The sequence below is a fragment of the Rattus norvegicus genome, chromosome 4 (assembly GCF_021556685.1).
Source record: "Rattus norvegicus strain SHRSP/BbbUtx chromosome 4, alternate assembly SHRSP_T2T, whole genome shotgun sequence".
In the NCBI taxonomy this organism is placed as follows: Eukaryota; Metazoa; Chordata; class Mammalia; order Rodentia; family Muridae; genus Rattus; species Rattus norvegicus.
Window position 1 is genome coordinate 77,875,417 of NC_141537.1, and position 25,765 is coordinate 77,901,181.

The following is a 25,765-nucleotide window of genomic DNA, read 5'->3' on the forward strand; positions in this document are numbered from 1 at the left end:
CTTCTTCTCCCTGGCCGGCCCGAGCGGGGAACAGCACTCCCAGGATGCAGTTTGTGTCAACACGGCCGCAGCCTCAGCAGCTGGGCATCCAGGGTCTGGGGCTGGACAGCGGGAGCTGGAGCTGGGCCCAGGCTCTGCCCCCGGAGGAGGTCTGCCATCAGGAGCCAGCGCTGCGCGCGGAAATGGCCGAGGGAATGCCGCCCATGCAGGTGGGTGCAGCGCCCGCGGGCGCCATGGCCGCGCCGCTGCCGTGGGGGCGGGGCGGGGCCGGGCCTCAGGGAGCCTCGCGGCTGCCGGGGCCCCGGGTGAACCGCGGAGCGGGCCTGGTGCAGGCCCCGAGCGCCAGGCCATGCCGCGCTGCCACGGTGCAGCTGTCCCGGCCGGTACTGCCGAAACCCAGGGCCCGCAGGATGCGGAAGCAAGGCTGTGTTGCCCAGGACCTTGCGTGGCGGTGGCCGCTTCACTGAGCGGGGACTCGGGTTCCTCTTGGCGTCCGACTCGCCTGGGTTTGCGGCAGGCCTTTCCCCGGCCCACAGAGGGAACAGTTCAACCATGTTTACACTGTAGCCAGATTAATAAAAGGGTTTAAAGCTGTTTTATTGCTGTCTTTCTCCGACCATAAAGAGCAGCCCACTTTTCCTCTCTAGAACGGATGAGCCAGGCAAGGGTCTGGGAGGGGACTTTGTCATCTTGGGTTGGCAAACTTGCTTGCATATTGGAATCGCCAGAGCAGCCTAAGACAACTGACTACGCCCAAACCGCATCCCTGAACGTTGTCTTTGGATCCTGGGGGTGAGAGAGAAGGCTCCAGTTGTTTCTTTAGGCACTATACGTGATCTCAGGATGCCTAGGGCTTAGCTGGCACGGCCCTGGGTATAAAACACAAGGGGAAGGATCAGAGTGGTTTAACATCACTGTTTCAGAAGGGAGACTTGAGTTGCCCGGGGACTGGACTCTGAAGAAGGACACCCCCACACCCCCGTGTTCCCACCTGATTCTCAATCAGGACTTAAGACTTGACAAGTCAATATGAATTCGCTTGGGGTTGTTTTTGAGCAAAATGACCAACTGAAGGTCTTCAAACCTGCTGAAATGCAACCAGCCTCAGACTTCCTAAACTTCCATTGTCAGTCTTATCCCCTTCTTTAGACAAGGCCCCAGTGAAGCCTCCGAAAGCTCAATGGATGGCACTAATAGTCATCCAGCCACCAGGACCCAGCAGGGGCTGGCATTCCTAGGGCCCTGTTCTCACTCCCATGTCCGAGAGGAATTCTTAGACATGGTGGAGTAGTCTTCTGGCTATCACAACTTCTCAGAGTTTGAGAAAATAATTTGTATGATTGTCCAAGGCCAGTCCGGCTCACTTCAAAGGAATAGGATTCCACTTTTCCCAACCGGAGGGCCCCTTCAGCAGAAGCAGAGAGAGCATGTCTTCCTGTTCTGTTTGGGACAAAACATCAGTTATCAGCCTGTGTTGTCATCCAACACACCCTGACCACCCTCCACTTTTCTTTCTCTGTTGTAGAACTCAGCACCCAGCCTATACCTAATGGAAGATAAAGAGGGAGGCTCTGGGCCTTGGGGAGCCCCCTCATCAGGAAGCAGGGAAGGGAGCCATGAGTTTTTTCTTGTAGCCCTCCCAGGGGTGAAGAATGTCCCCTCTTCCTGTCTAATAATTGGTATTGTCTAGTAAACCTATTTTTCAGTTTGCATAGTTATGAAAAAGTAGCTGTGTGTGGAATTTAACAATTCCTGGCGTGCTGTCCCAGCATCTTCTGTCTGGTAGGCCTAGTAGAAATGGCAGTGATTGCATGTTTGCAAAGTGTTTGTGTTACCTGTGGCACTTAGAACCCTGCCAGTTGGCAGGGCAGGGCAGCGCTGAAGAATGACCAGCTGCTTCTTTGTTCCTCAATTTCATCATCTTTAAAGCAGAGATAATCATTCTTGCCCCAACCTGCAAGAGAGATTGCTCAGAAGATTAACTTCAGTCAACGTACACGGAAATTCCTACCTTGAAACAAAGAGTGAGAGCCAAACGGGAAGCTTGCCATTCAGTGTAGTCCCCAGAGAAAGCAGCTGCTCTGTTCAGAGAAAGGGTCTGTGATATGTTAGACAGGGGGCATGACCTACACTTGCTAGAGGCCAAGGCAGGTGAACTAGTAACCAGCCTGGCTCTCCTAAGGGAAGTGGAAGAGTGGTTAGTCGGATGGGTGGGTGACTGCTCTAGCTATTACTGAGATCATTAATGAGCCCAGCCAGAGGCAGAGGCTTGGTAGAAGAATGGTACTGCATAGTGCTTGGCTGGTTATCCCATTTTTAGGCCACCTTCTCTCTCACACATGTTCTTATCCTGAGCTGTCACTGTCTTCCCTCGCACACAGGCTCAAGAATGGGACATGGATGCCAGGAGACCAATGCCTTTTCAGTTCCCGCCCTTTCCAGATAGGGCCCCTGTCTTTCCAGACCGCATGATGCGTGAGCCCCAGTTGCCCACAGCAGAGATCTCGCTCTGGACCGTAGTGGCTGCCATTCAGGCTGTAGAGAGGAAGGTGGATGCCCAGGCTAGCCAGCTGCTGAACTTGGAGGGACGCACAGGCACAGCCGAGAAGAAGCTGGCTGACTGTGAGAAGACAGCTGTGGAGTTTGGTAACCACATGGAGAGCAAGTGGGCCGTGCTGGGGACCCTGCTGCAGGAGTACGGGCTGCTCCAACGTCGGCTGGAGAACCTGGAGAACCTGCTTCGAAACAGGAACTTCTGGGTCCTGCGGCTGCCCCCTGGCAGCAAGGGGGAGGCCCCCAAGGTATGTGGTGAGACGGTGCAGAGGTAGGGGAGGACTGACACAGGTGAACAAGTCCTTGATTTCATCTTGTCAAGCACTGAAGACTTCACTAGTTCCATGTTGTCTCAGTGGCTTTGTAAAGCCTGTCTTAGACCCTTAACTTGGTCCTGCCTATTGTATCCAGCAGAGCTGGCCCCACAAAAACCCTATGTGCTTGTCTTGGAGTCTTTGATCTTGCTGTCCTCCAGCTTCCCTGAGTTGTCTGTCTGCCTATCTGTCTGTCTGTACAACTGGTTTTTAATGCTTGGTTTTATTCACTTGACAATGCACGTGCTTGTCTGAACCATACCTGGAGAAAGGCTCCAAACCAAGCTGCCTAGAATCATTTTCGAGTTACGGTCACTGATTTCAGTTCAGCACTTCTAGGATTTAGAATTTTGATCTATTCCTGTTTCCACCCTTTTCCTGGTTCATCAATGCTGCATTTTTTTTTTTATTTTTTTTTTTATTTTTCCAGAGCTGGGGACCGAACCCAGGGCCTTGCGCTTGCTAGGCAAGTGCCCTACCACTGAGCTAAATCCCCAACCCCATCAATGCTGCATTTTTAAGTTTGATGGCCCTGTGTCTATTTCTCTTGAGAGTATGGAGGCTTTGGGAGCTGGGTATGGTGGCTCACACCTGGAATCTAAGCTCTGAAGGAACTGAGGCAGTAGTGTTCAAGGGCAGTTTGCGCTCCACAGTGAATTCAAGACCAGCCCAGGTCTATAGAATGAGACCTTGTTTCAATAGAACAACAACCAGACTGGAGAAATGGCTTAATGGTTAGGAGCACTAGTCTCTCTCTTCCAGAGGACCTGGGTTTGATTCCCAGCATCCAGAACTGAGTCCCACAAGTTGTCCTCTTATATGCACATGTACACAAATAAAAGTAGCAAACAAAAAATACTTCTTCCATAAATAGAAGTATACAAGCTTATTCCTTGGTCTGCTGTCTTGGGTGCACACAGATTGTATGTCTTGGGCTGTGTCTTGGGCTCCATGATTATGTCCATCCATCCTTGCCCTTCCTCTTCCTTAGCTGTCTCCTCCACCCTAGATAATGCTCACCATCGTGTGAACACTATACTCCTATCTGGACCTAACACCTTCCCCCACCTTACTCTCATTCTCACCATCATAACAGGAAAAAAATGCCTTGAGTTGTCTATATTTGTTACATGCAGTTCCTCCCTACCTTTTCAATATCGACTCTTCAAATACATAACAAAGTAGATAGGATATTGTAATACCCCTGAGTACCCATCATGAGCTTCAACCAAATGCTTCCCTGACCCTGTTTTTTCTACTCATTTCCCAATTCTTGCTTTTATTTTGAATCCTAGGCATCAGTAGTTTTATTCATACTGGCTGTGGTGGTGGATGCAATTTATCCCAGCCATTGTGGGATACAGAGGCAGGCAAATCTCTAAGTTTGAGATCATTCTGGTCTACATAGTGAGTTCTGGTCAGCCACAGCTACCAAGTGAGACCTTATCATCCCCATCATCATTGTCGTTGTCGTCGTCATCGTCCTCCCCATCATCACAGCATCTTACTCGTAAATATTTCCGTTTTCACTGTAAAAATGTAAGGACCGTTTTAGAGTATGAGAAGCACCACATTACCCTGTCTCTGTCTCCTCCACCATGTTGCTCAGATTTTAAATCTATTCCTTTTCTCTTTTGTTTGTTTGAATCAAAAATTTAAAAGTCATACACTGTTGGATGACAGTTTTCAGGACTTGGGTCTCTTCTTGTACTGTAGGTTCTGGGGTTAAACTTAGGTCATCAGGCTTGTGAGGCATACATTTTTACCTGCTAAACTATTTGCCAGCCTGGGACTTGTTGAAATCTGTAGGCTCTTCCTGCATTTCTTATTCTTCCGTGTACTTTATGTGGTGGAGGAACTGGGCTGTCTGGATCCTCTGTTCCCATTGAACAGGCTCATCTATTCTTAGTATTCCAGTAAATTGGTGACTAGATAATTCTCTCTGGAGCCAACTCCAGTCAGACTCTTTCTCCCCATCTTTCTCTCCTGTTGGTCCTGTTAGGTCCTCATTCTGTCCACAGTGTACAGCCATTAGTCTGCCTTCATCCTTAAAGTTCCATCATCAGTAGCAGGTGGCCGCTTCTTCCTTGGAACACCTTTCATGTGGCTTCCAGGTGCCTCGATCTTGATTCTTTGCTCGGTCTGCTTTATTCTCTAAGTGTTTGCAGAGTTGTCCTGGCTCAGTCTCGGCCTCTGTGCTCATTTGCACCCCTTCGCTCCTGACTCCATCCAGACCCATGCAGTCTGTAGTTCCCCAATGCACCCTAGCCTATGTCTCACCCAGATTTTCTTCTTGGATGTCAGATTCACAATTCTTCCTGCCAACTCGGCGTCCCAACTTTAACTTGACCAGCCTGAACACTGGCTTGTAGCTTGTCTTTTGCTACTTGGTGGGTTCTTCTTCCTTTCACCCCTTTCTTCCACTCTTTCAACCCCCCAACACTAGATAAGAGAGAAAAAAGGATAGAGAAGAAAGGAAAGAGATCCCTGAATAAAGTCAATAAAGTCAAGGGATGGAAAGGGGGTGATGATGTTATCGTTAGACTATGTCCTGCTAATTAGAGTCATCAAGTTCCTTGGCCCAAGTTTGATCTTTGCTGTCAGGATATCTAATTTCTTCTTGTTTGTGCATGACTACTTAACAAACTGCAAACAACAACAATCAATCAACAGCCCACTGCCTCTCAGGGCCCTTGCATTCAGATCCCCTTTGAAAAGTCCTCAGAATTCCAAACACAATCACAGAAACCATCTGCAGCTGGCAAAAACCATGCCTCTGCTAGAGCACGAGACAAGTCACAGTCAGCTGCTGTGAAGCAGTCCCATCTCCCTGCACCCGGGATTAAAATGAAGATATATTCTTATATAAATATTTTTTGTGTTTTTTAAAGAAACCAAAACTCCAGATTTGTCCCAACTCTGGGTCTTCTGTCAGAAGCTTGTTCTGCTGATGACAGCTCCATCCTTTCAGCCACTCAGACCCAACTCCTGGGACCCTCCCCAGCCACTGCCTTTCTCACATCCCACCTCTGATGCACCTCCATGGTCTGACCAGCTCCATCTCGCTTCCAGCCGTTCTCATCTTACCTGATTGTTGTTCCAGCCTCTTAGCTGTTCTCCATCCTCGGGTAGGCCCCACACTTCAATATATTCTTAAAATCATAGCCACAGTGACCCGTCTCAGACACCTCATTTATGGCCTTAGGATGTGGCTCAGTTGGTAGAATGCTTGCCTAACTTGTACAAACTGCTCCCTAGCACCTCATAAAATTGGGTGTGGTAGCACATGCCTGTAATCACAGCACTTGGAAGGGGAGGTGGGGAATCTGAATTTGAAGGTTATCCTAGGCTACATAGCAAATTCAAGGTGACACCAGAGGTAGATGCCACCCTGTCTTTAGAAAAAAGAAAGTGTCACACTATGCTATCTAAATCTCCCAAATGGCTTCTCATCTTTTTCTTTCTTTTTTTGGTTCTTTTTTTCGGAGCTGGGGACCGAACCCAGGGCCTTGCGCTTCCTAGGTAAGCGCTCTACCACTGAGCTAAATCCCCAGCCCCATCTTTTTCTTATTTACATGTAATCTTTTGTTAAAGTTTTAAAATTAGGTTTTATCTAGAGGGATGAGGGATATGTGCCACAGCATGTCTGTGGAGGTCAGAGGACAACCTGTGGGAATTGATTCTGACCTTCTACCATGTGGGTCCCAGGGATGGAACTCAGGCTGTCAGTGCTGGTGGCAGGTGACTCTACTACATACTGAACCATCCCATCAGACCCCGACTTCCCATCTTGTCCCAAATAAATGTCCAAGCTTGCCACCTTCTTGACCTCATCCCTATCATGCTCCCTTTTGCCCAGTACCTGCCAGCTGTCTGGCCTGCTGCTATTCTCCAGCATCTCCAGAACCTCCCACCACAGGGACACTTCCCCAGGAAGCCCCTTCTCTGGTTATCTGCCTGCTTCTCTCATCAATCCCCCACTTCCATGGGGGTGGGGGGGTTGCTTAGCTGTTACTTAATCAGTGTGCCCTCCCATGGTCCCCTTATACTGAGGAATCGAGCCCCAAGCTTTGTGTGGTAGCGCACTCCTGTAATACCAACACTTGGAAAGCAGGAAAATTTTGTGTTTGCAGCCAGCATGGGTTATATCCTGAGTTCAAATCCAGCCTGGGTTACATAGCAATACCCTAGCCAAATGAGCAAACAAGGAACAGTACCAAGTTCCTCCTGAATCTTGAATATTTGCTTTTTGGTTTCTTTTGGTTGGCTTTCCCTAACCAGAATGTCTATTGACAGTACCAGGAGAGCTACCAGACGTCTGTGTATCTAGGCTGTAAGACATTGAGTTGTAATATCCCCAAAGTGGATCCTGCCTTAACTGTGATTTGGGGTGTGTTACTGTAACAGCATGTTCAGCATGTCCCTTGATTCTCCTGCTTCCCTTTGCTCTTGTCTACGCTAGGTCCCTTAACTCAGTATCCTTACCTAGCTCTGCCTTATGTTCTATATGTTGACTAAAGTGGTAGGAGTCTCAAGTCGCCACGTGCCATTGCATGATAACAGAAATGTTATGGGACCTAGGATCAGCAGGTTTGCTTTATTTGTTTTTTGTTTTGTTTTGTTTTTTAACTTTTTTTTTTATGTGCATTTGCCTTCATGTATATCTGAAATTGTCATAGTTGTAAGCTGTCCTGTGAGTACTGGGAATTGAACCCAGGTCCTCTGAAAGACCAGTTAGTTCTCTTAACTGCTGAGCCACCTCTCTAGCCCCAAGACTTGGGTTTCTATCTTGACTGTGCCACCTTCTGGCTTTCCTACTATTGGGCAAGTATATTTTTTGTTGTCTCCAAGCCTCATCAGTGTCTCCTTAAAGTATAAGTAGTTTAGCGAAATTCTAGCTGGTCATTTATAACATGAAGATGACATTGTAATTGCCTTGTGGAGTCATGAGAAGTCACTGATTTTGTCTATGGGAAAATACTATGTAGTCATTGTTAGTTATTTGTTGCTGGGCAGTAAATGACCCCAAAATGATAGCCTAGTAAATATATCAGCTGATAGTTTCTGTGAGTGAGGAATCAGAAACAGCTAGGGTGGTACTGTTCAGTCAGTCCTGTGAGGTTCCAGTGTGGCTTTTGATTAGTGATGCTGTTATTTGAACATTGACTATAGTTCCCTTACCTGGTCATTAGTCCTCCCCAAGGCTGCTTGAACCTACTTATAACATGGAAGCTACCTCTAGGTTTCCAACTTGAGGGATTCAGAGAAAGAAAATGGGATGGGGCCTGTATATTCTGTGCCATACAATATCAGTTCACTTGCTAGATGTGAGTTACCAAATCCTGCCTACATTCAAGAGGCAGAGAATTGGACTCTTCTACTTGTAGGAACTGCAAAAGTATTTACAGGCTAGGGAGATGGCCTGGTCTGTAAGATGCTTGCTATGCAAGCATCAGAACCTGAGTTTGATTCCCAGAACGTATGAAAATAGCCAGGTATGTCATTGTGTGCTTGTAACCACATGCCAGGGATGTAGAAACCAAAGGATTCCCTTGGGCTCCATGGCCAGCCACCCAGTTTATCCTCACTGATGAGATCCAAGCCACTGAGTCTGTCTCAAAGGACATGTGTACACAAGTACATGCATACCCACACACATATGTGAAACTGCACAGACATGAACACATATATGCACAAAAGAAACTCATGGGTGTGTTTTATAATCACAACTCTAAGTGCCAGGAGAATGTTCTTAAATGGGGTTCACCACAGTTAATGGCTCATTGTATGTTCCTGGGTGTTCAAGATGAAGAGCATTCTCTTTTTTTATTAGGCCTAGGAAGGATATTCTCTCTGATCCTTTAAATCTATTGTGTCTACTAATGGATTCCTAACTAATTCATGGGTAGTCTTTCCTTTCTGCAGCAAGTGTGCAGGCTTTTGTCTATCTCAGACCATGTCTTAGATTTCTGTATTCTGTCACCATGACACTTTTAAAAAGTGAAGTCTGTTTCCAACTGTATAGAAATTATTCTCAGCCAGGTGGTAGCAGCGAATGCTTATAATCCCAGCATTGAGAAGCAGAGGCAAGTGGATGTCTGAGTTCGAGGCCAGCCTGGCTTACAGCATAAGTTCCAGTACAGCCAAAGCTGCATAGAGAAAAAAAGAAGAGGAAGAGGAAGAACTGACTCTTAAAAGAAATGGTTGGATAAGATGAAGAAGCCACCATACTGCAGAAGATGGTGAACACATCTGGGATATACTTAGTTTTAGCCACTTATAGCTGATTGAAAGGAATGGCTTAGAAGGACGTGGAACTTTGAAGGGAGCAAAGAAAGTTTAAGTCATCCCCAAAGAGGTAACAATTGCAGTAAAAACAACGAAATTGCCAGACTTGGGTGAAGAAATGGCAAAGGGTAAGGGCAGTGACCAGCTTAGTAATTTCCGTGCAAGCCAGCTGTGTAACAGACAATATAGTCACAGGAGCCAAACCAGAAAATTCTGGAAAGGTGGTCTGCCTACCAGAAAGATTTTGGCAGCAAGGCATTGGTGAATTTCCAGGAAATGGTTTGGCTCGAGTTCTGTAGACCAGGCTGGCCTCAAACTCAGAGAGCAGCCTGCCTCTGCCTCTCAAGTGTTGAGATTAAAGGTGTGCACCATGAACAGCCACCAGCTAGATGTCAGGGAACTAAAATGTATATGGATTTTGAAAAAGGAAAAAACAGGCTTCTCTGGATGTGCCAAGTGAACTGAGGTAGAGTTGGGTGAAGGGTTTTGTTAAACATTTGGGGTGTGTGTGTGTGTGTGTGTGTGTGTGTGTGTGTACGTGTCAGTGTGTCATAGCACAAGTGGAGAGGTAACAGTTCTCTTCTTCTACCATGTGGCTTCGGGAACTTGAACTCAAGTCATCGTGCTTGGTGGTAAATGCCCTTACCCATTGAGCAGTCTTTCCAGTCTGAGTGAACAAAGGTCTTCACTCCATAGAAATGACCCTCAGGAGAAACAGCCAGTGAGAGGGAGAAACTGAGTCGTTTGGAATGAGTTTAGCAGACGGGAGGTGGAGGAAAGCAATAGAACGAAGGTGGCAGGTTTGGCTTAGCAGGAAGAAAGGGGTAAAGGAGGAGCTCTGCTGTCACACCCGCCTGAGGTCAGAGAGGAGCAGGAGAAGATGGAGGGAGGCCAGACAGGGCTTGGGGAGTGAAGTCTGCAATAAGCTTCCTGGGGAGCATGGCAAGGTGTGAAAAAGAGGTCAACAAAAGGCTTCCAAAGCAGCCGTGGACAGCTGGTATGAATTTGTGGCAGGTGTTACTGGAGAGTTTTGTGATTTCATCTAGCAACAGGGAAATAAAATGAAGAAAGGGGATTGAATGTTTTCTCAGACTGAGGGTTTGTCCATGCCTCGGAGGAATTCCAGTTCTAGTTCTAGTGATGGACTGGAGCTGCCAGTCAGTGGGCACTGCACACACTGCGCATGTCACACCTGCACAGGGTCCCCTTGCAGTGCCATGCACCTGGCTTGTGGACTGACAGTCCTGGCTTTTTATCCTTCACACAAACGCACCACACAGGCCAGCTTTAGCCCTGAATAGGCCATGGAGAATAGGGCTTGGTTGAGGTTTGAGACACTGGATTTCAGAGTAAGAGTGAGCCACTGATTCAATAGGGATGTGAGAGGGAGAGAGGAAGGAAGTCTGTGTGGTCAGAGAGGGAAGTTCAGTGATTAATTAATGGAAGTGAAACAGCTTGGTCCAACTGGTGCTGGCGGAGGCCGAAATGAGTATGGACAAGGCTCCTGGTCAGAACCAAACAGCAGCTCAGAATACCTTCAGTAGCGGTGACTGAGGGGAGCCACAACTACAGCAGGACTTCCTCATAAAGATAGGGCAGGCTTCTGGAGCTGAGGCACATGCTCCACATGTTCAATATGGATTGAGCGTATTTTAGTGACAAAATTTAACTTTTGGGGCTGGAGAAATGGCTCAGTGGTTAAGAGCACTGTCTGTTCTTCCACAGGGCCCTAGTTTCATTCCCAATATGGAAATTGAGGCTCACATCCACTGCAACACCATTTCCAGAGGATCCTTGCCGCTCTTCAGGCCTTTGTCAACACTGCAAGCTCATGGTACACAAACATAAAACAGATAAAGCATTCATGTGCATAAAATAAATATAATTAAACCTTGAAAAATATTTAACTGTGCACACACGGGTGACCTGAAGTACGGTGTTGTCACACACAATTGCACTGTACTTGGGCTCTCTGCTTCCCACACTTGGTGTCACTCATATTCCTGTTACCCTGAGCCCCCAAAGAAGCACACTGACTATGGCTTCTCCCTCAGTGTTCTGAATAGCAAAGGACAAAAGAGAGAATCGAGGGCTCAGTAGGGAAGGGCCCTTGCCACTGACGACCTGGATCCTGGTAGAACTTGAGAATGAGTGTCTGCAGCTTGTCCTCTGACCTCCACATGGGTGTCATTGCATGAATGCCTCTACACATAGACACACAGTACACAACTAACAAAATGTTTTCAGAAGAAAACAACAAAAAGCAAGTGGACAGTATTGACCCACTGCTATTGGACACTTAGGAAGGCCAGTCCACAGAAATGAAGGGATGCGACCTAGGATGTAGAAATCGGGGTACTGGGAAAAGAGGCCAAGCTCTGAGCTAGGCTGGCACTGTGGCCCCCAGGAGAGGGGTGAGGAACAGTAGCAGCCTGCTGACTAAAACCCTTGTCGGTTCAGGTCCCAGTGACCTTCGTCGACATTGCTGTTTACTTCTCTGAGGACGAATGGAAGAACTTGGACGAATGGCAGAAGGAGCTCTACAGCAATCTGGTGAAGGAGAACTACAAAACCCTGATGTCCCTGGGTAAGGGTACTCCCCTCCATTGGCGAGGGCTCTCTGCCGAGAGCTTCAGGATGCAAAGGGACCTGATGGGGAGTAACATGGAACTGACAATAGGATGACTGTCAAAGGGTGGCATCGCTGTGGCAGTCTAGACAGCACTACCACCATTATTCTAGAATACTGTAAAGCATCAAGTTTATACCTCCGTGCGCTGTATCCTCACAGATCGGGGTCAACCATGGACTGTGCTCTTGACTCTCACAAAGAGCCTGGGTTTCTGTTACCTTGCTTTCAAGAGTCTTTTTTTTTTTTTAATTTTATTTATCTAATGTATATTACAGATGGTTGTGAGCCACCATGTGGTTGCTGGGATTTGAACTCAGAACCTCTGGAAGAGCAATCAGTGCTCTTAACCACTGAGCCATCTCTCCAGCCCTCAAGAGTCTTTCTGTACATAATGGCTGCTGTGCTGTGGGTACTTGGTAACTGAGAGCCCTGCTCCATCACCTTGATCTGAATTTACATGTCAACCTCATACAACCCCTTTCCCCTCCTTCTCTCTATCTCATTCACAGACACGGATGGCCCAGTGTCCAAGCCAGATGCTCCAGTGCAGGCAGAACCCAGGGAAGAGCCTTGTGTGTGGGAGCAGCATCACCCTGAAGAGAGAGAGATCCCAGGGACTGCAGACACAGGTAATAGCTGGTGAGCTAGGCATGGGTCAGAGAGGGGCAGGAGAGGAGGGATGAGCACCCTACACACACACAAGGAGTCGTTACCGTGTAGGTCTGGAGAGAATAGGTCTTAATGCACCCAAGAACCACTTATGCCACAGCTGCTGTGTGGTCACTTACAGGACATGCCCTCAGGGCCTAAAATCATACCATAGGCATTGGCTTTTGGTAGCTCTGAATTTACAGGGGAGCTAGGGAAGAGGCTGGCGGTGGTACACATCTTTAATCCAGTGTTCAAGAGGAATATGAGACAAATGTATTTCCATGAGTATGTGGCCAGCCTGGTCTATATAGAGAATTCCAGGCCAGCCAGGGTGACACAGTGAAAGCCTATCTCAAAAAATAAAGAAGTAAGGAAGGGCTTAGGCTGGGACACGTCCCAGATTCCATGGGGTACATGAGGCCTTAGGCTTGGGAACAGCTAATGGCCCCAGTCCCAGTCTCAGGGAGACTAACAGAGAAGGTGTGGCTTCTCAGACTTCATATTGCTGTTGGCCTAGTCTCTTTTTCCAGATCAGGTCTCACTCTGAGCCCAACCTGGCTCAGAACTCACTATGCAGGTCAAACTGACCTCCAACTCATGACAATCCTCCTGTCTCAGCTCTTGACTGCTGAGACTGCAGGCACGAACCAATCGTATCCTTTTTGTTATCCCTTTTTCTTGAATATTGGTCACTTCTCTGCTACTGGGACTTTCTGCTTCACAGGGTGACACATGGCTCCAGTAGGAACCTAAGATTCTTGTACTATCCCCTGGAAGTGCTGGCAACCACGGTTCTGTCCTCAAAACATCCTGGTGACCAACACACTGAAAAAACATTCTAGGAAGTGTGGTTCTCTCTCCCCAGGAACAGAGCCTCTGGTGCCTGCACAGGACATGTCCTCCCAGGTGAAGCGAGAAGAAGCCATGTGTGTTCGGAGCCAGCGGAGCCTGGAAGAAAGAGCCATCCCCACAGAATCCATCACTGGTAAGTGAGTCAAATAACTACTTAACCAAAGAGGGGTGAGGTATAGTCTGTAAATCCCTGGAGGGTGTCAGGCTAGAGGGCTCTGCCATCAAAAGAAGAGTGGTGGATGCAGAAATGGACTAAGAGAGGCTCCCACCCAGGTGCAAATGTGGTGTTTAGCATTCAGGGCTTATAGCTACATTCAACATACCTTGTTCTGGTTTCTTTCCCTCTCCTTTGTCCAGTAAGTTGTCCCTCTGTCTTCTATAAAAAGAAGCTTAGTTAATCTAAGTACTTTATTAGACTCTATGGGTGCTAGAATATTAAAACTGGTAAACCGGCTCCCAGACCACAAAGTTAAATTGCACAAGTACTTCTGAGCTGACACTTCCAAGCTGGGCTCCCCTGACTTGTATGCATGCTCACGGGGAGCTGCTCCCAGAGGCTCTTTCAGCTGGGTTGTGTTTAGATGAGAAGCTACTATGGCAGGTGTGTACATGAGGCCCAGTTCTCCAGAGAGACAGAACCAATGGTTTGCGTGTATACCATGTGATCATGTGAATGCATATATGTACAGGGATTTGTTTTAACGAACTCGTGAATGTGATTATAGTGGTGTGACAGATCCAAAATTTGCTAGCAAGTCAGCTAGTGGGGTGGGAATGGGAAAGGATTGGTGTTGCAGCTCTATCCACAAGGTGGTCTTCTGACAGAATCTCTTCTTTCCTGGGGTTGGCCATCTTTTTTAACTCAACCCTTATAGGGTTAGATGAGACCTATCCACATTATAGTGGGCCATCTGTTTGATTTAGTCTACTGACTTAAATATTAATCTCACCTATAAAAAAATCCCTTCATAATAACATCCAGAATTATGTTTGATCAAATATCTGGATATTGTTACCAAGTTGCCAAGTTACCATACTAGTAAGTGCTCCTACCTCATCCCTCCCCCAGGAAAGCCTGAGAAACACAGGCAAGTGATAATAGCCAAAGGGCAGGAGCCAGGCCTTCTCTGGTTACCAAAGGGTCCCTTAAATACATCATTCCTGCTGCCTCTAGAAGCCTTGACTAGATAGGAAGGCAATAGATGAAGGATAGGTTGGGTTTGGTTAAAAAGAAAAGAGAATTGATATAGAGTCTAATGGACTAGCCTCGACTTTTCTACGTAGTCAAGGGTGACCCTGAACTTCTGATCCTCTTGCCTCTACCTCCCAAGTGTGCGGTTACAGATTTAGTAGCCTCTGATAAAAAGGATGTTTTGTCTTTGAGAAGTTCCATTCAGATAAAAGGCTTCCCTGAAAGGGCTGTTTGCATGGGAAATACCCTCCTGAGAATCCCTTCTTCTGTGGAGGAATCTCTTCTCTTTTGCCCTAGAGCAGAGACCTCATCCTGGTTGGTTAAATCTCTGGAGATATTTTGTCTCCTATTCACTGCCCTGTGACACACACCAACCTTCAGCCACAGCTCCACTCATTGTGGCCAGATGGGCTGGAACTGTTAGTTAATTGGGATACTTTATTCTTATCCTTGACTTTAGGGAAAACAAATGATTGCATGAAATCTGGTTCACTAAATACAGAGACTGGTGGGATTTCCCCTTCTCTAACATGTTTGCTGTTTTTCTTCCCATGAATAGACTCCCCCATCTCTGCCCAGGACCTTTTGTCCCGGATTAAGCAGGAGGAGCAGCAGTGTGTATGGGATCAGCAGGATTTGGCAGAGAGAGATATTCCCACAGACCCTAATTCAGGTGAGATGTCAGAGTGAATTATTAAGCTTAGCATTTACTGTGTCAATAGAATGGATAAAAAATTACCTTAACATTGCTTGTTGAAGATTCAAAACCAGAAGCCTGCACAGTGCGTTGTGTCAAAGAGCAAGGAATTCATATTTTCTGGAATTTCTTTTTTTTCTTTTTAGAATACTTAGGGCGGTCCTTCATTCCCCCTTCTGGAGTTGTGTTTGTATGGTAGCTCCCATGAAAATTCTGGGGAGGTTCCAACTGTGTAGGGAAGCTCACTCAGGGACTGGAGATGGGTTTGTGTATGAGTTTGTACACCTGAGAGGTCCAGTGGCGTTCCTTCTAGAAGTTCTGACATCATCATCTCATCCTACCCTTGGCATAAAGGAGAGAGGATAAGAAACTGACTGTAGGAGCTGGATGAGGGGATTGGGAAGATGGGCAGTCCCCTCACTGAGTGCTGAGGTCTTGCCATGGGCTTGTCAGTGGCTCTGCCTCTACACAGTAGGTCAGACCAGCTAGCTGTGGCCCTACATTTCAAGGCTGAGTTTTCCCTTAGCATGGCTGGCCCTACGGTCTCTCTTGGAGTTCGGTGTATGGTGGATGCTCAGTGGAAATGAATGAAGTCTTAAGATTGCCTTTTCCCCCTAACAACAGAATCTCTCATCTCAGCACATGACATTTTGTCCTGGATCAAGCAGGAAGAGCAGCCGTACCCATGGGGCCCACGTGACTCAATGGAAGGAGAGCTTGGACTAGACTCTGGGCCCAGTGAGTAATATGTACCTCTGCTGGATCCCAGTTGTTTTCACTCAATGGGAGAGGTGTGAGTCCTTGTTTGGAGTGGAATTTAGAGCAGTCTGCTTTCTAACCTGTTGGCAAACCAGGATAATGTTCAGGAAAGCCAGAAGATTGACTACTGGCCTTGGAAGCAATGATAATAGCAGCCGCCTCCATAACCCCTGGCCACCACTTCTCCATTTGTCATTTTAAATTTACTTTAATTTTGAATTTTAGGGGTTTTTGGGGAGGGGGCAAAAATTCATGGAACACAGTGTAGCTGGTCTATGCTGGTCTATTTTTCCCATCTTTTATCCCTCCAATTTCATTCTCTATCACTAGCTAGGAAGGAGAGAGAGAGAGAGAGAGAGAGAGAGAGAGAGAGAGAGAGAGAGAGAGAGAGAGAGAGAATATCTCCTAGAATCTAATTTCTTTCCTTTTGTTTCTTCTTTGAATATGACTACCAACAAATCACAACCAACCTCCCTGAATGACCAACAACAACCAACCCCACCTATCAGGGCTCTAGCATTTACATACCCTTCAGAAAGTTCTCAGAATCCCAAGTGTCACACAGTGGCTGCAGCTGGCAGCACCATGCCCCTGCTAGGGCACAAGGAAAATCACAGCTCCTGCAGTCAGTCTGAAACAGCCCCATATCCCCACACCTGGGATTAAAATGAAAACACTTTCTTATAAAAAAACAAAACCAAAATTCTAGAAATGTCACTACATTTTCCCCTTCTGTTTTAAGCCATTAATTGTGCTATATACCAAGGGAAACTAGAAACAGAAACATTTGCAATGAAATAACTGCTTTTTGAGTTAATGGCCAATGTTTTCCCGAGACCTCTCCTGCTCGATTCTAATCTGTGTCAGTTTTGATGTATCCATGACTTTCCACTTCCTGTGGAGAAGTAAGCAAATCCCAGCCCTCAGCACAAAACTCGTTGGCTCCCATTCTAATGTTCACATATCCTTACTGTATATAGGTTAATGCCACAGCTTTTTTCTATAACCCCCATGTTCTTCCTACTGGAGCAGGTTTGCCTTTGTTGTGGGGAAAGAGTAGCAGCAATCCTGTCACCTGTGTTGAATTGCATCTCTTTTCACACAGGCCATAATTTTAATTTCTTCTTTGAAACTGTCATCTATAATTCCTGGATCCTCTCCTTCCCAAGATCATCCCTGCTGTCCCTAAGGGCAAAAGACCATAAACTCCAGTGGTTATTCTATAACACTGAATTTTGGGGATAGAGGAAGATATTTATCTGTGGCCATGTCTAGCACAGCACTGGTGGCATGCATTGGTCTGAAATACTTACTTGAGGTTTTCTTCCTGCTTGTTATTTCCTGGCTGACAAGAGGCAAACAGCTCATACTTTTTACTGAGTGGCCTCGAGTCAGGTTCCCAAGGCCATTTCCCGAGGACAAAAATTACCTTGAATATCTCCTTTTGGATCTGCATTCCTAAATCCAGTAGTGGTCTGTGCTGTATCATATACACTCCCCAGGATGCTTAGGCATTCTTTCTGTTTGAAATTTAGGAAAACCATTGTCTCTAGAAATGACTTGTTCACTTTTCCTGCACAGAGTACTGTATTTCTCATAGTTAATGCACTGGGTGTTTGAGTTCTGAGGCTTTTGGTTTGGTTACAGCCTCTTTGCAAATGACCATATTTCCTGCAATTGAAGCACTGGGCATTTTGATATTAGAGATCTCTAGCTATAGCTTGACCTATTATATTAGCATGGTACTTGTTAGAACCAATATCGGTCATATCCCTTGCCCTTGTCCATAGATGCTGCCCATGCCTTTAATGATCAAATAACTTTTTTACATTCGGTATTTGAATTTTCAATGCCAAGGTTTCTATCAACACCTGCCTTGCCTAGTGTCAGAGTCTGATTTGGTTTTGTTCATAGCTGAGATTAATCTTTGTAAAAAGAAAAAAATCAATGAAGGCTTCTTCAGAGCCTTTATAATCTTTGTAAATGAAGTGGACCTTTCCCCAGGCTCCTCAACTTTGTCCCAACCTCTTAAAGCCATTAATGACTATCGTATTATCTATAATACTATAGTAATATCATCAAATTAAATCTGTTCTTGTATATTAGAGTACTGCCCTTCAACTAACAACTGATCGTTATTACTATATTTACTGTATTCATTCCGCTCACTCTATTCCACTGTTTAGTATTCATGGCTTCTTCCCTCCACCATGTTAACCATTTCAATTGTGGACCAGGCTCTGGTACAGCTGTTAACAATCCCTTCCAGTCTTGAGAAATAATTCTATTTTGAGTAGCTCAGTTATTTAGAATTCGTTTCACATAAGGTGAGTGTATCCTATATAAAATCATGGCCTCTTCAAAAACACTTATAATTTTCTTAGGATGCCATCTTGTCATAATCTTGTCCCACACCATTAGCAGGCACATGCTGTGCAAGTACTGGGAAAGCTGATGGTGGTCTCATGACTCCAGGCTGCCCCTCCTCTAACTCTGGCAGTTCAGTTGTTGATTAACCCTTTCTTTTGAAATGGCTGTTTCTTTAGATTGTCCTAGGGTTTTTTTTTTGTTTTGTTTTATTTTGTTTTTCTCTCAGTTTTTCTCTGGCCCAGATGCCCTACAGCATAGTTTCTTCCCCTCTTCACTACTGTGGGAAATTCCCACTCTGTAAAGTTAGGTCTTAGTTCTTCCTCCCAGCCCCATGTTCTCAGAATTAAGACTCAGATTCAAAACATGTGTATTCAAAGTATTTACAAATACTTTGGCCATAGAGTTGGCTCTACTCTAACTAGATTATAACTAAAATAACCCAATTATTTTAACCTACAATCTGCCACATGGCTGGTTTCCTGGGCTCAGGTGCCATGCGTCCATCTCTTCACATCTTTGCAGATAAATCCTTTGCCTGACTCTATCCCAGAATTTTTTTCTGTCTCCCAGATGTCCCACCTTCTATTTCCTGCCTATGCCATAGGCCATAGGCTTGTTAATTGACAGGTGATGCATCCATACAATGCATAAGATATTCTCTACACCGCTCTTGCTTAGTCACTATGATGTTTGTCCTCTCTTTTCTGGTGTTCCGTAACTCCCAAAAGCTTCTATCTCCACCCATATCCTTTCTAATTACAGAGTCAAATCTGTAACCTTTTCAGAAAAGATAGTCTAAGGTAACCCTTTTTGTTTTCCTATTTCAGTCTTTTTTTGTTTTGTTTTGTTTTGTTTTGTTTGTTTCTTAGGCCTCTCCATGACCACTGGCAATTTTCCCAACTTCTCAGCCAGTCTTCCAAACTTTTTTGAATCAAAATATTCGAAGAAGAAAAAGTAAAACCATAAAATCCCCTCTGGGAGCAAAGTGGGTGGGTGGGGGTGGGCTGAGGGCTATCTTAGTAGTAGCAGCCACAGTAAACTTTTTGCTGGCCTCTTGAAAAATAAAAACCCATTCCTTCATCCCCTGCCATTTCCTCTCTGGCATTTCAAATCAGATTTCCTATTTGTATCCTTAACTTTCCATCCACTACTTGTAATTTGACTAAACTCTTTTGTGAGTTCTTTTCCAACCCTTCACTCCCTACTCCTGTTTCACCCCATCAATAAAAGAGAAAGATCTCTGAATTTAAATTCTTTCCTTCTGTTTCTTCTTTGAACATGACTAAGAAACTACACCCATCCCTGTGAACAGCCACAAACCACCAACCTGCCTCTTGGGGTCCTAGCATTTATATCGCCTCTGAAAAGTTCCTAGAACTTCAAATGTCACACAATTGCAGCTCGTAAAACATCTGCTAGAGCATCGGGCAAATCACAGTCATCCTACATCTGGGACTGAAACCAAAACATTCTCATAATATTTCTGTGGTTTTTTAAAAAAAACAAACAAACAAACAAAAAAAAAACCAAAATTCCAGAATGCTCACTACTGTTGTAATTATTTAATCTCAATCGGGAGTTTCTCGTCTACCTTTGATCATTCTGTTCCCAGATAAAAGACACAAAACCTTCATATGTATTGTAAGTTTTTAGTGCAAGGTAGCAGTATCTACCCTCTAAGCTATTAAAATCCACTTCCCCATCAATAACCCTGAGTTATAACTTGCCGTGCTCCATCTGGGCCACTCTTAACTCCAACTGGCCAGCCCTCATGGCCATGTTTTCATGAGTCACCTACCCCACGGCGTTTTCTCCTCTCTCCACCTTCTCTCTTCTCTCCCCTGTGGTCCTGCCCCAGACCCCAAGCCTGGGAACCAAAATGCCTCTCTTCTGCCCAGCTATAGATTATAGGCATCTTTATTCAACCAATCATTTTAAATTAAGGCGCAAGGTCACAGCATTACTTGGTGTACGTGATGGTTCTCTCCCCTGAGGCAACCAGGGCCAGTAATGAGCATTACAGTACATGGCAACAAACCAAATCTTAACACACTGCACATTGGAAAACACAGATATTTAAAAGTCATACCAGTAGAAAAATTACAGTTATGACATAGCAATGAAAATAATTTTATGGTTGGGGGGTCACCACAAGAGGAGGAACTATATTAAAGGGTCACAGCATTAGAAAGGTTAAGAACCTCTGCTCTCAGGGCTAAGGAACCTTCCAGAAATCTAGCCAACTACTCACACCAAATTACCAGATCACTTGCTCATTTCTGAGTCAGTTAGCAGCGGTAGCCAGAAGGCAAAACCTCTCATGCCCATGCAAGAGGAGACTCAGAAGAGGAGGAAGAGGAGGAAGAGGAGGAGCAATGCAATAATTGCAGAGTGGAAACCAAAAGTCACTAAAGACAAGAGCCAGGGCCCCAGTCTGTGAGGAAGGGCACCTAGGACAGAAGGGTAGTTTTCTAAAGCAGTATGCAAAGAATGGGATTCTCTAGGCACCTGAACTGTGGAGCACCAGGGTGTGTTGCCATGGAGTAATCGTTCTGCTAGACCTCGAGTGCTGAATTGGGCCAGGCCAAAACAAAAACAAAAACAAAAACAAAACAAGCCAGCGGTGGGGATCAAAGCATGATGGAATATGGAGAAAGTGGACTGCTGGTCATGCTGAAATTCAAGAATTACCAGAATAGGATTGTAGGTGGGTTTCCTGGGAAGCATCCACAGAAACTAATGAGCTTGTGGAAAGGAGTGAAGTCACAGGCCTTGGTGGAGCAGCAGCAAAAATCCACATTCTAGTTGGTACAGGGGCCACAGGTGCCTTGGAGCCAGTATGGGTGCATTCGAGCACCTGGAGTCGAGGTGAGAATGAAGATGGCGTTTGCTCTTGGCCGCTCCTCTAGAAATAGTAGTGAGGTTAACTAGGCCAGAAGGGAGGGCAGAGCCTGGTCTGCATACGGTAGTATTTAAGAACTGACTTTATAACTTAAAGAGTGGGGTAGAAACATGACAGTTGAGACCCAAAGTTGAAAAAAAAAATGGTTTCTCTTTTTTCCTGGCCTCTGCCTCCCTCTGAGGCTAATTATTTATTAATAAATAGCCTAGGCCACAAGCTTTGGCTCATTCCCCGACTCGCTTGTAACTGATTTAACCCATTCAAACTGTTCTGTGCCTTCCACATGGTTAGTTTCCGCTCCTTCATTCCCAACTGCTTCTTCCTTCACATCTTCCTTGGCATCTCCCCCAGCAGCTTGCTCGAATCACTCCCTTTTTAATTCTCTATTTCCCAGAATCCTCTCTCTTCCTGCCAGTGTCCCACCTCCTATCTCCTGCCTCAGCTCATTGGCCATATAAGAGATTCTGTCTATAAGAAGTAGCTCCCATTTGCTCCCAAATGGGAGTACTGAGGAGAGAAAGGAGTGGATAAAGTTTACCTTCTTCACCATCTTCCACAGGCTGCCTCTGAGTAGGGGTTAGGCTCCTCTTGGGGAAGGGAGGACCAGAAAGTGGTACAATAACAGAGGAGGAGGAGGCATAAGAAGAAGGGACTTGAGGTCATTGTTCTGACACAAAGAGCCTGGACTCAGCCCACTGCACACACATATATATATCCCTCCATGCACACACTGGTACCCAAAGCAGTGGTAAGGTTTGGGACTTATGACCTAGAGATGCTAGAGTGCAAGGGAAAGGCACTTTAGCCTGAGAAGAAGCAGTTCCCTGGAGAGCATGTTGTAAAATGACATCATAGGTTTGTTAGAGGCCAGAGCCCTTTGGGCAACATCCCAGTTACCCAACCTCTTTTGGCCTGGTGCCCTAACTGCACATCCCTCTAAGGTTTGGACCCAAGCTCTGAGTGTTCCGTTCTGGTAAATCTCTAAATGGGTTTTCACATCGTGCAAATTCTCTCCCTCCTATAGAATCTCCAAAGAAAAATTAACATTATCCCTCTGACTACAACTAAGTTTTACTACTTCAGGGCAATTGACACTTAATTTTTTTTATTTTTGAGACAAGGACTCACTATAACCTAGAATTCACAGAGATCAGCCTGCTTCTGCCTCCTGAGTGCTGGGAGTAATGGCGTACACCACCACACCCAGTTCAGTCTACCTTTACAAATTTTTAAAAAATGTATATGTTTATTGGTGTTTTGCCTGCATGTATATCTGTGCTCCATGCACATGCCTGGTGAAGAAGAGAATATCAGATACCCTAGAACTGGAGTTAGACTGCTGTGAGCTGCATTGTGGTTGCTGGAAATCCAACCCAGAAAGAGCTAGTGCTCTTGACCCCTGAGCATCTACCTTTGAAGGTGACTTCTGGGGTAGCAGAAGCAACCTGGAGGGCTTTCTATTCCTGATCCCAAATCACAGGGCATTGATGAGCCATTAAGCCCATCTTATTATTAAAGAAAATGAGGCCGGGAGGATCTAGCTCCCCTCCGGGACACTGAAGATCCCGGGATCCTGAAGATGAGCGCTATCAGTTTGTCACTTCTGTCTTCTCCCCGCCCCCAGGTGACAGCCTACTGCTTGTAAAGAACCCACCTCCAGCTTCTGCGCAGCCCCAAACCCAACCTCACCAGCAGAGCCTGCCCGCCTTGGCCGTGCCGGAGAACCCTGGAGGACCCGGGAGCCGTAGCCTCCTGGAGGACGGCTTCCCTGCGCTTCCAGGCGAGCGCAGTACCGGAGGCGAGCCTCAGCCCGGTGGAGAAGGCAGTGCAGGCGGTGGCGGTGGTGGCGGCAGCGGCGGTGGCGGCGGCACTGGTGCGAGTAGTAGCACAAGTGCCGGTGCGGGTGCAGGCAGTGGCTGCGGCAGCTGCTGCCCGGGCGGCCTCCGGCGGAGCCTCCTGGCACACGGCGCGCGCAGCAAGCCCTACTCTTGCCTGGAATGCGGCAAGACCTTCGGAGTGCGAAAGAGCCTCATCATTCACCACCGCAGCCACACCAAGGAACGGCCCTACGAGTGCGCGGAATGCGAGAAGAGCTTCAACTGCCACTCTGGCCTCATCCGCCACCAGATGACGCACCGCGGTGAGCGGCCCTACAAATGCTCGGAGTGCGAGAAGACCTACAGCCGCAAGGAGCATCTGCAGAACCACCAGCGGCTACACACGGGCGAGCGGCCCTTCCAGTGCGCGCTCTGTGGCAAGAGTTTCATCCGCAAGCAGAACCTGCTAAAGCACCAGCGGATCCACACGGGCGAGCGGCCCTACACGTGTGGCGAGTGCGGCAAGAGCTTCCGCTACAAGGAGTCACTCAAGGACCACCTGCGTGTGCACAATGGCCCGGGTCTAGGGGCCCCGCGGCCGCTCCAGGTGCCGCCAGAGCGAGACTAGGGTTGGGCTGGGGGGCGGGGAGGACTGGACTGGAGTTGGGGCGGGCTAGGGTTCTTGAGTACCAACCCTCCTGCCCCACCGTTCTCAGCGCACCTCCCCGCCCTCTCCTCACCTCCTGCTGGAAATCGGCACAGGAATTGCACTCCAGACAGGGTATTCCAAGGGGTGGACCTGGGTACCCCAGTACTGTCCAACCCTAGTGGACAGTCCAGCTCATCTCATAGGGTGGACCCAGTGGCCAGGGAAGGTTCCAGAGGGACAGCAAGGCAGCAGGAATCGTTTGGACACACGTTGGACTTCCTAGTGTGTCCACTGGCCACCGGGGTTACAGATTCTGATCAGGGAAAGCGACCAGGGAGTCTCAAATCCCTTCTGAAATAAGGAAATATGATCCATCCTAAGGTGAGGAGACGTCCTGAAAAGGAAAGCAAGGATGCAATGGGGAAGCTGAGGGAAGCGCTAAGGGTAACATCCTCATGACAACACTGCCTCGCGCTCTAATAGCGCCTTATACTTTTTTAAAAAGTGTTTTCTATCCGTTATCTATTTACACCCTTAGCTTATCCCTTCGAGATAGGTGGAGTAGGGTTTTCCTGATGTGGTAACTGAGAAAAGTGAGACACAGGTGAGATGTTTAACAAGACCACATGAGAACAGTGTGGCCAAGCCGCACCAGGGCTCCAGCCCAGTGCAGTGTCCCCACCGCACACACTGCCTACCTCTGTCGGTCTCAGACCGATCTCACCTGGCCTTTCTGGTCTCTCTCCTCTTCCACTCCCCTCGATCCCCCAAATCTTCTCAGACGCAACAGGGGCCAACTCCTGGGGTAACTGGGAATGGGGACTTGATAGGCTGTAAAATGTCTAGGCTTGTTCTTCGGAAGGCTCTTCCTTGACATGAGCCTGGGCCCTAGCATCCTGTTCCCCTAGCCTGTATTTCTCAATTCTGATCATTCAGTCAGGTGCAGCAGCAGCTTTTCACTGCACAACTAAGGCCAGGCCCTCCAGAGGCAGCTGGTGCCCTGCGGCAGACCTCACCCTGATGATTTACTCCGGTTTCCCAGGGCACAGGGTGAGGGAAGACTGGCTGCCAGAGTAGCCACCAAGGAATGAGACTCTGCCCAGGAGGGCTGGGCAAGTGGGTGCTAGAGCCTGAGCTCTCCTGCCCTGGGCATCCCAGTTGGTGCTATCTGTTAACTGATTGTGCTCATGGACATGGACACAGACCTACTATGCTCTGACCCTGCAGGCGCCTTGGGAAGCGCCCAAAGGACTCCCTTTCATTTTGGTGCATCACTCCACGGCTCCCAGCACTGCAGCCTGGTGGGCCAGTCTCCATTTCAGCATCTTGCATGGCCAGGCACTGGGGTGGGGTGGCATGCCCCAGGACCCTTGTTTGTGTCAAAAATGGCTTTCCTGCTCCTTTTGTGGATCCTGTTTCTCTCCCAGCTAGGGAGTGTGGTGGGTAGCCAGCATTTCATGGTACCACTTTTGTGAGCACTCTGCTTCTGTCCCGCTCATCTGCGCTGCTCTGCTTTCCTCAGACCCTTTTTTGCCGTGCAAAGGGAATTCTTGAAATTAAATAAAAGGTATCCAGATTGCAGATTGCATGTTCCCAAAGATGGAGGGTTCTCTAGCGTGGCATCCGACAGCAGACCTCCATGAACTGCAACCCAGTAAGCTGGGGTTTCTTTCTTCTCCCCTTCACTCGGCATTTTGAAGGAGACTAATCTTAGGAAAACAATTTCTCATGAGATAAATGTAAGAGAGGCTTCAGTGGAGTTCTGCTAGAGCAGGAGGGGATCCTCCAGTTCAGGTATTGTTTGGGAGGGAACAATATACTACTTCTCAAAAGCATACAAAGAAAATAATTCATAATCTAAATCATGGAAAGTAAGATCCAAATATTTTTGGCTGCTATAAGTGGGAGGGGGATAGCTACTGAGATATAAGTTTAAAACATTTAACACATAGCTTGAGTTTAATTCCTTTATTTTACCCCCAAGAAGCTTATTCCCAAAGAGGTATTGTGATGGAGCTACTAACAGCCAATACTCCAGTTCTCGGAGTCCAGTCTGGTGGGTTGTACTGCCCTCCACTACACTCTGAAT

The 25,765-nt window shown here is 47.0% G+C and overlaps 1 protein-coding gene across 1 annotated transcript; it reads left to right on the forward strand.

Moving 5' to 3' along the window:
* On the forward strand, positions 1-25,257 carry Zfp282 (zinc finger protein 282). Its single transcript, NM_001106592.2, is given in 8 exon segments — positions 1-209; positions 2,382-2,801; positions 11,616-11,742; positions 12,297-12,416; positions 13,304-13,423; positions 15,042-15,155; positions 15,804-15,917; positions 22,835-25,257. Coding segments are annotated over 8 exon segments (2,001 nt in total). The 5' UTR covers positions 1-44; the 3' UTR covers positions 23,656-25,257.
* The last annotated feature ends 508 nt before the right edge of the window (positions 25,258-25,765 follow it).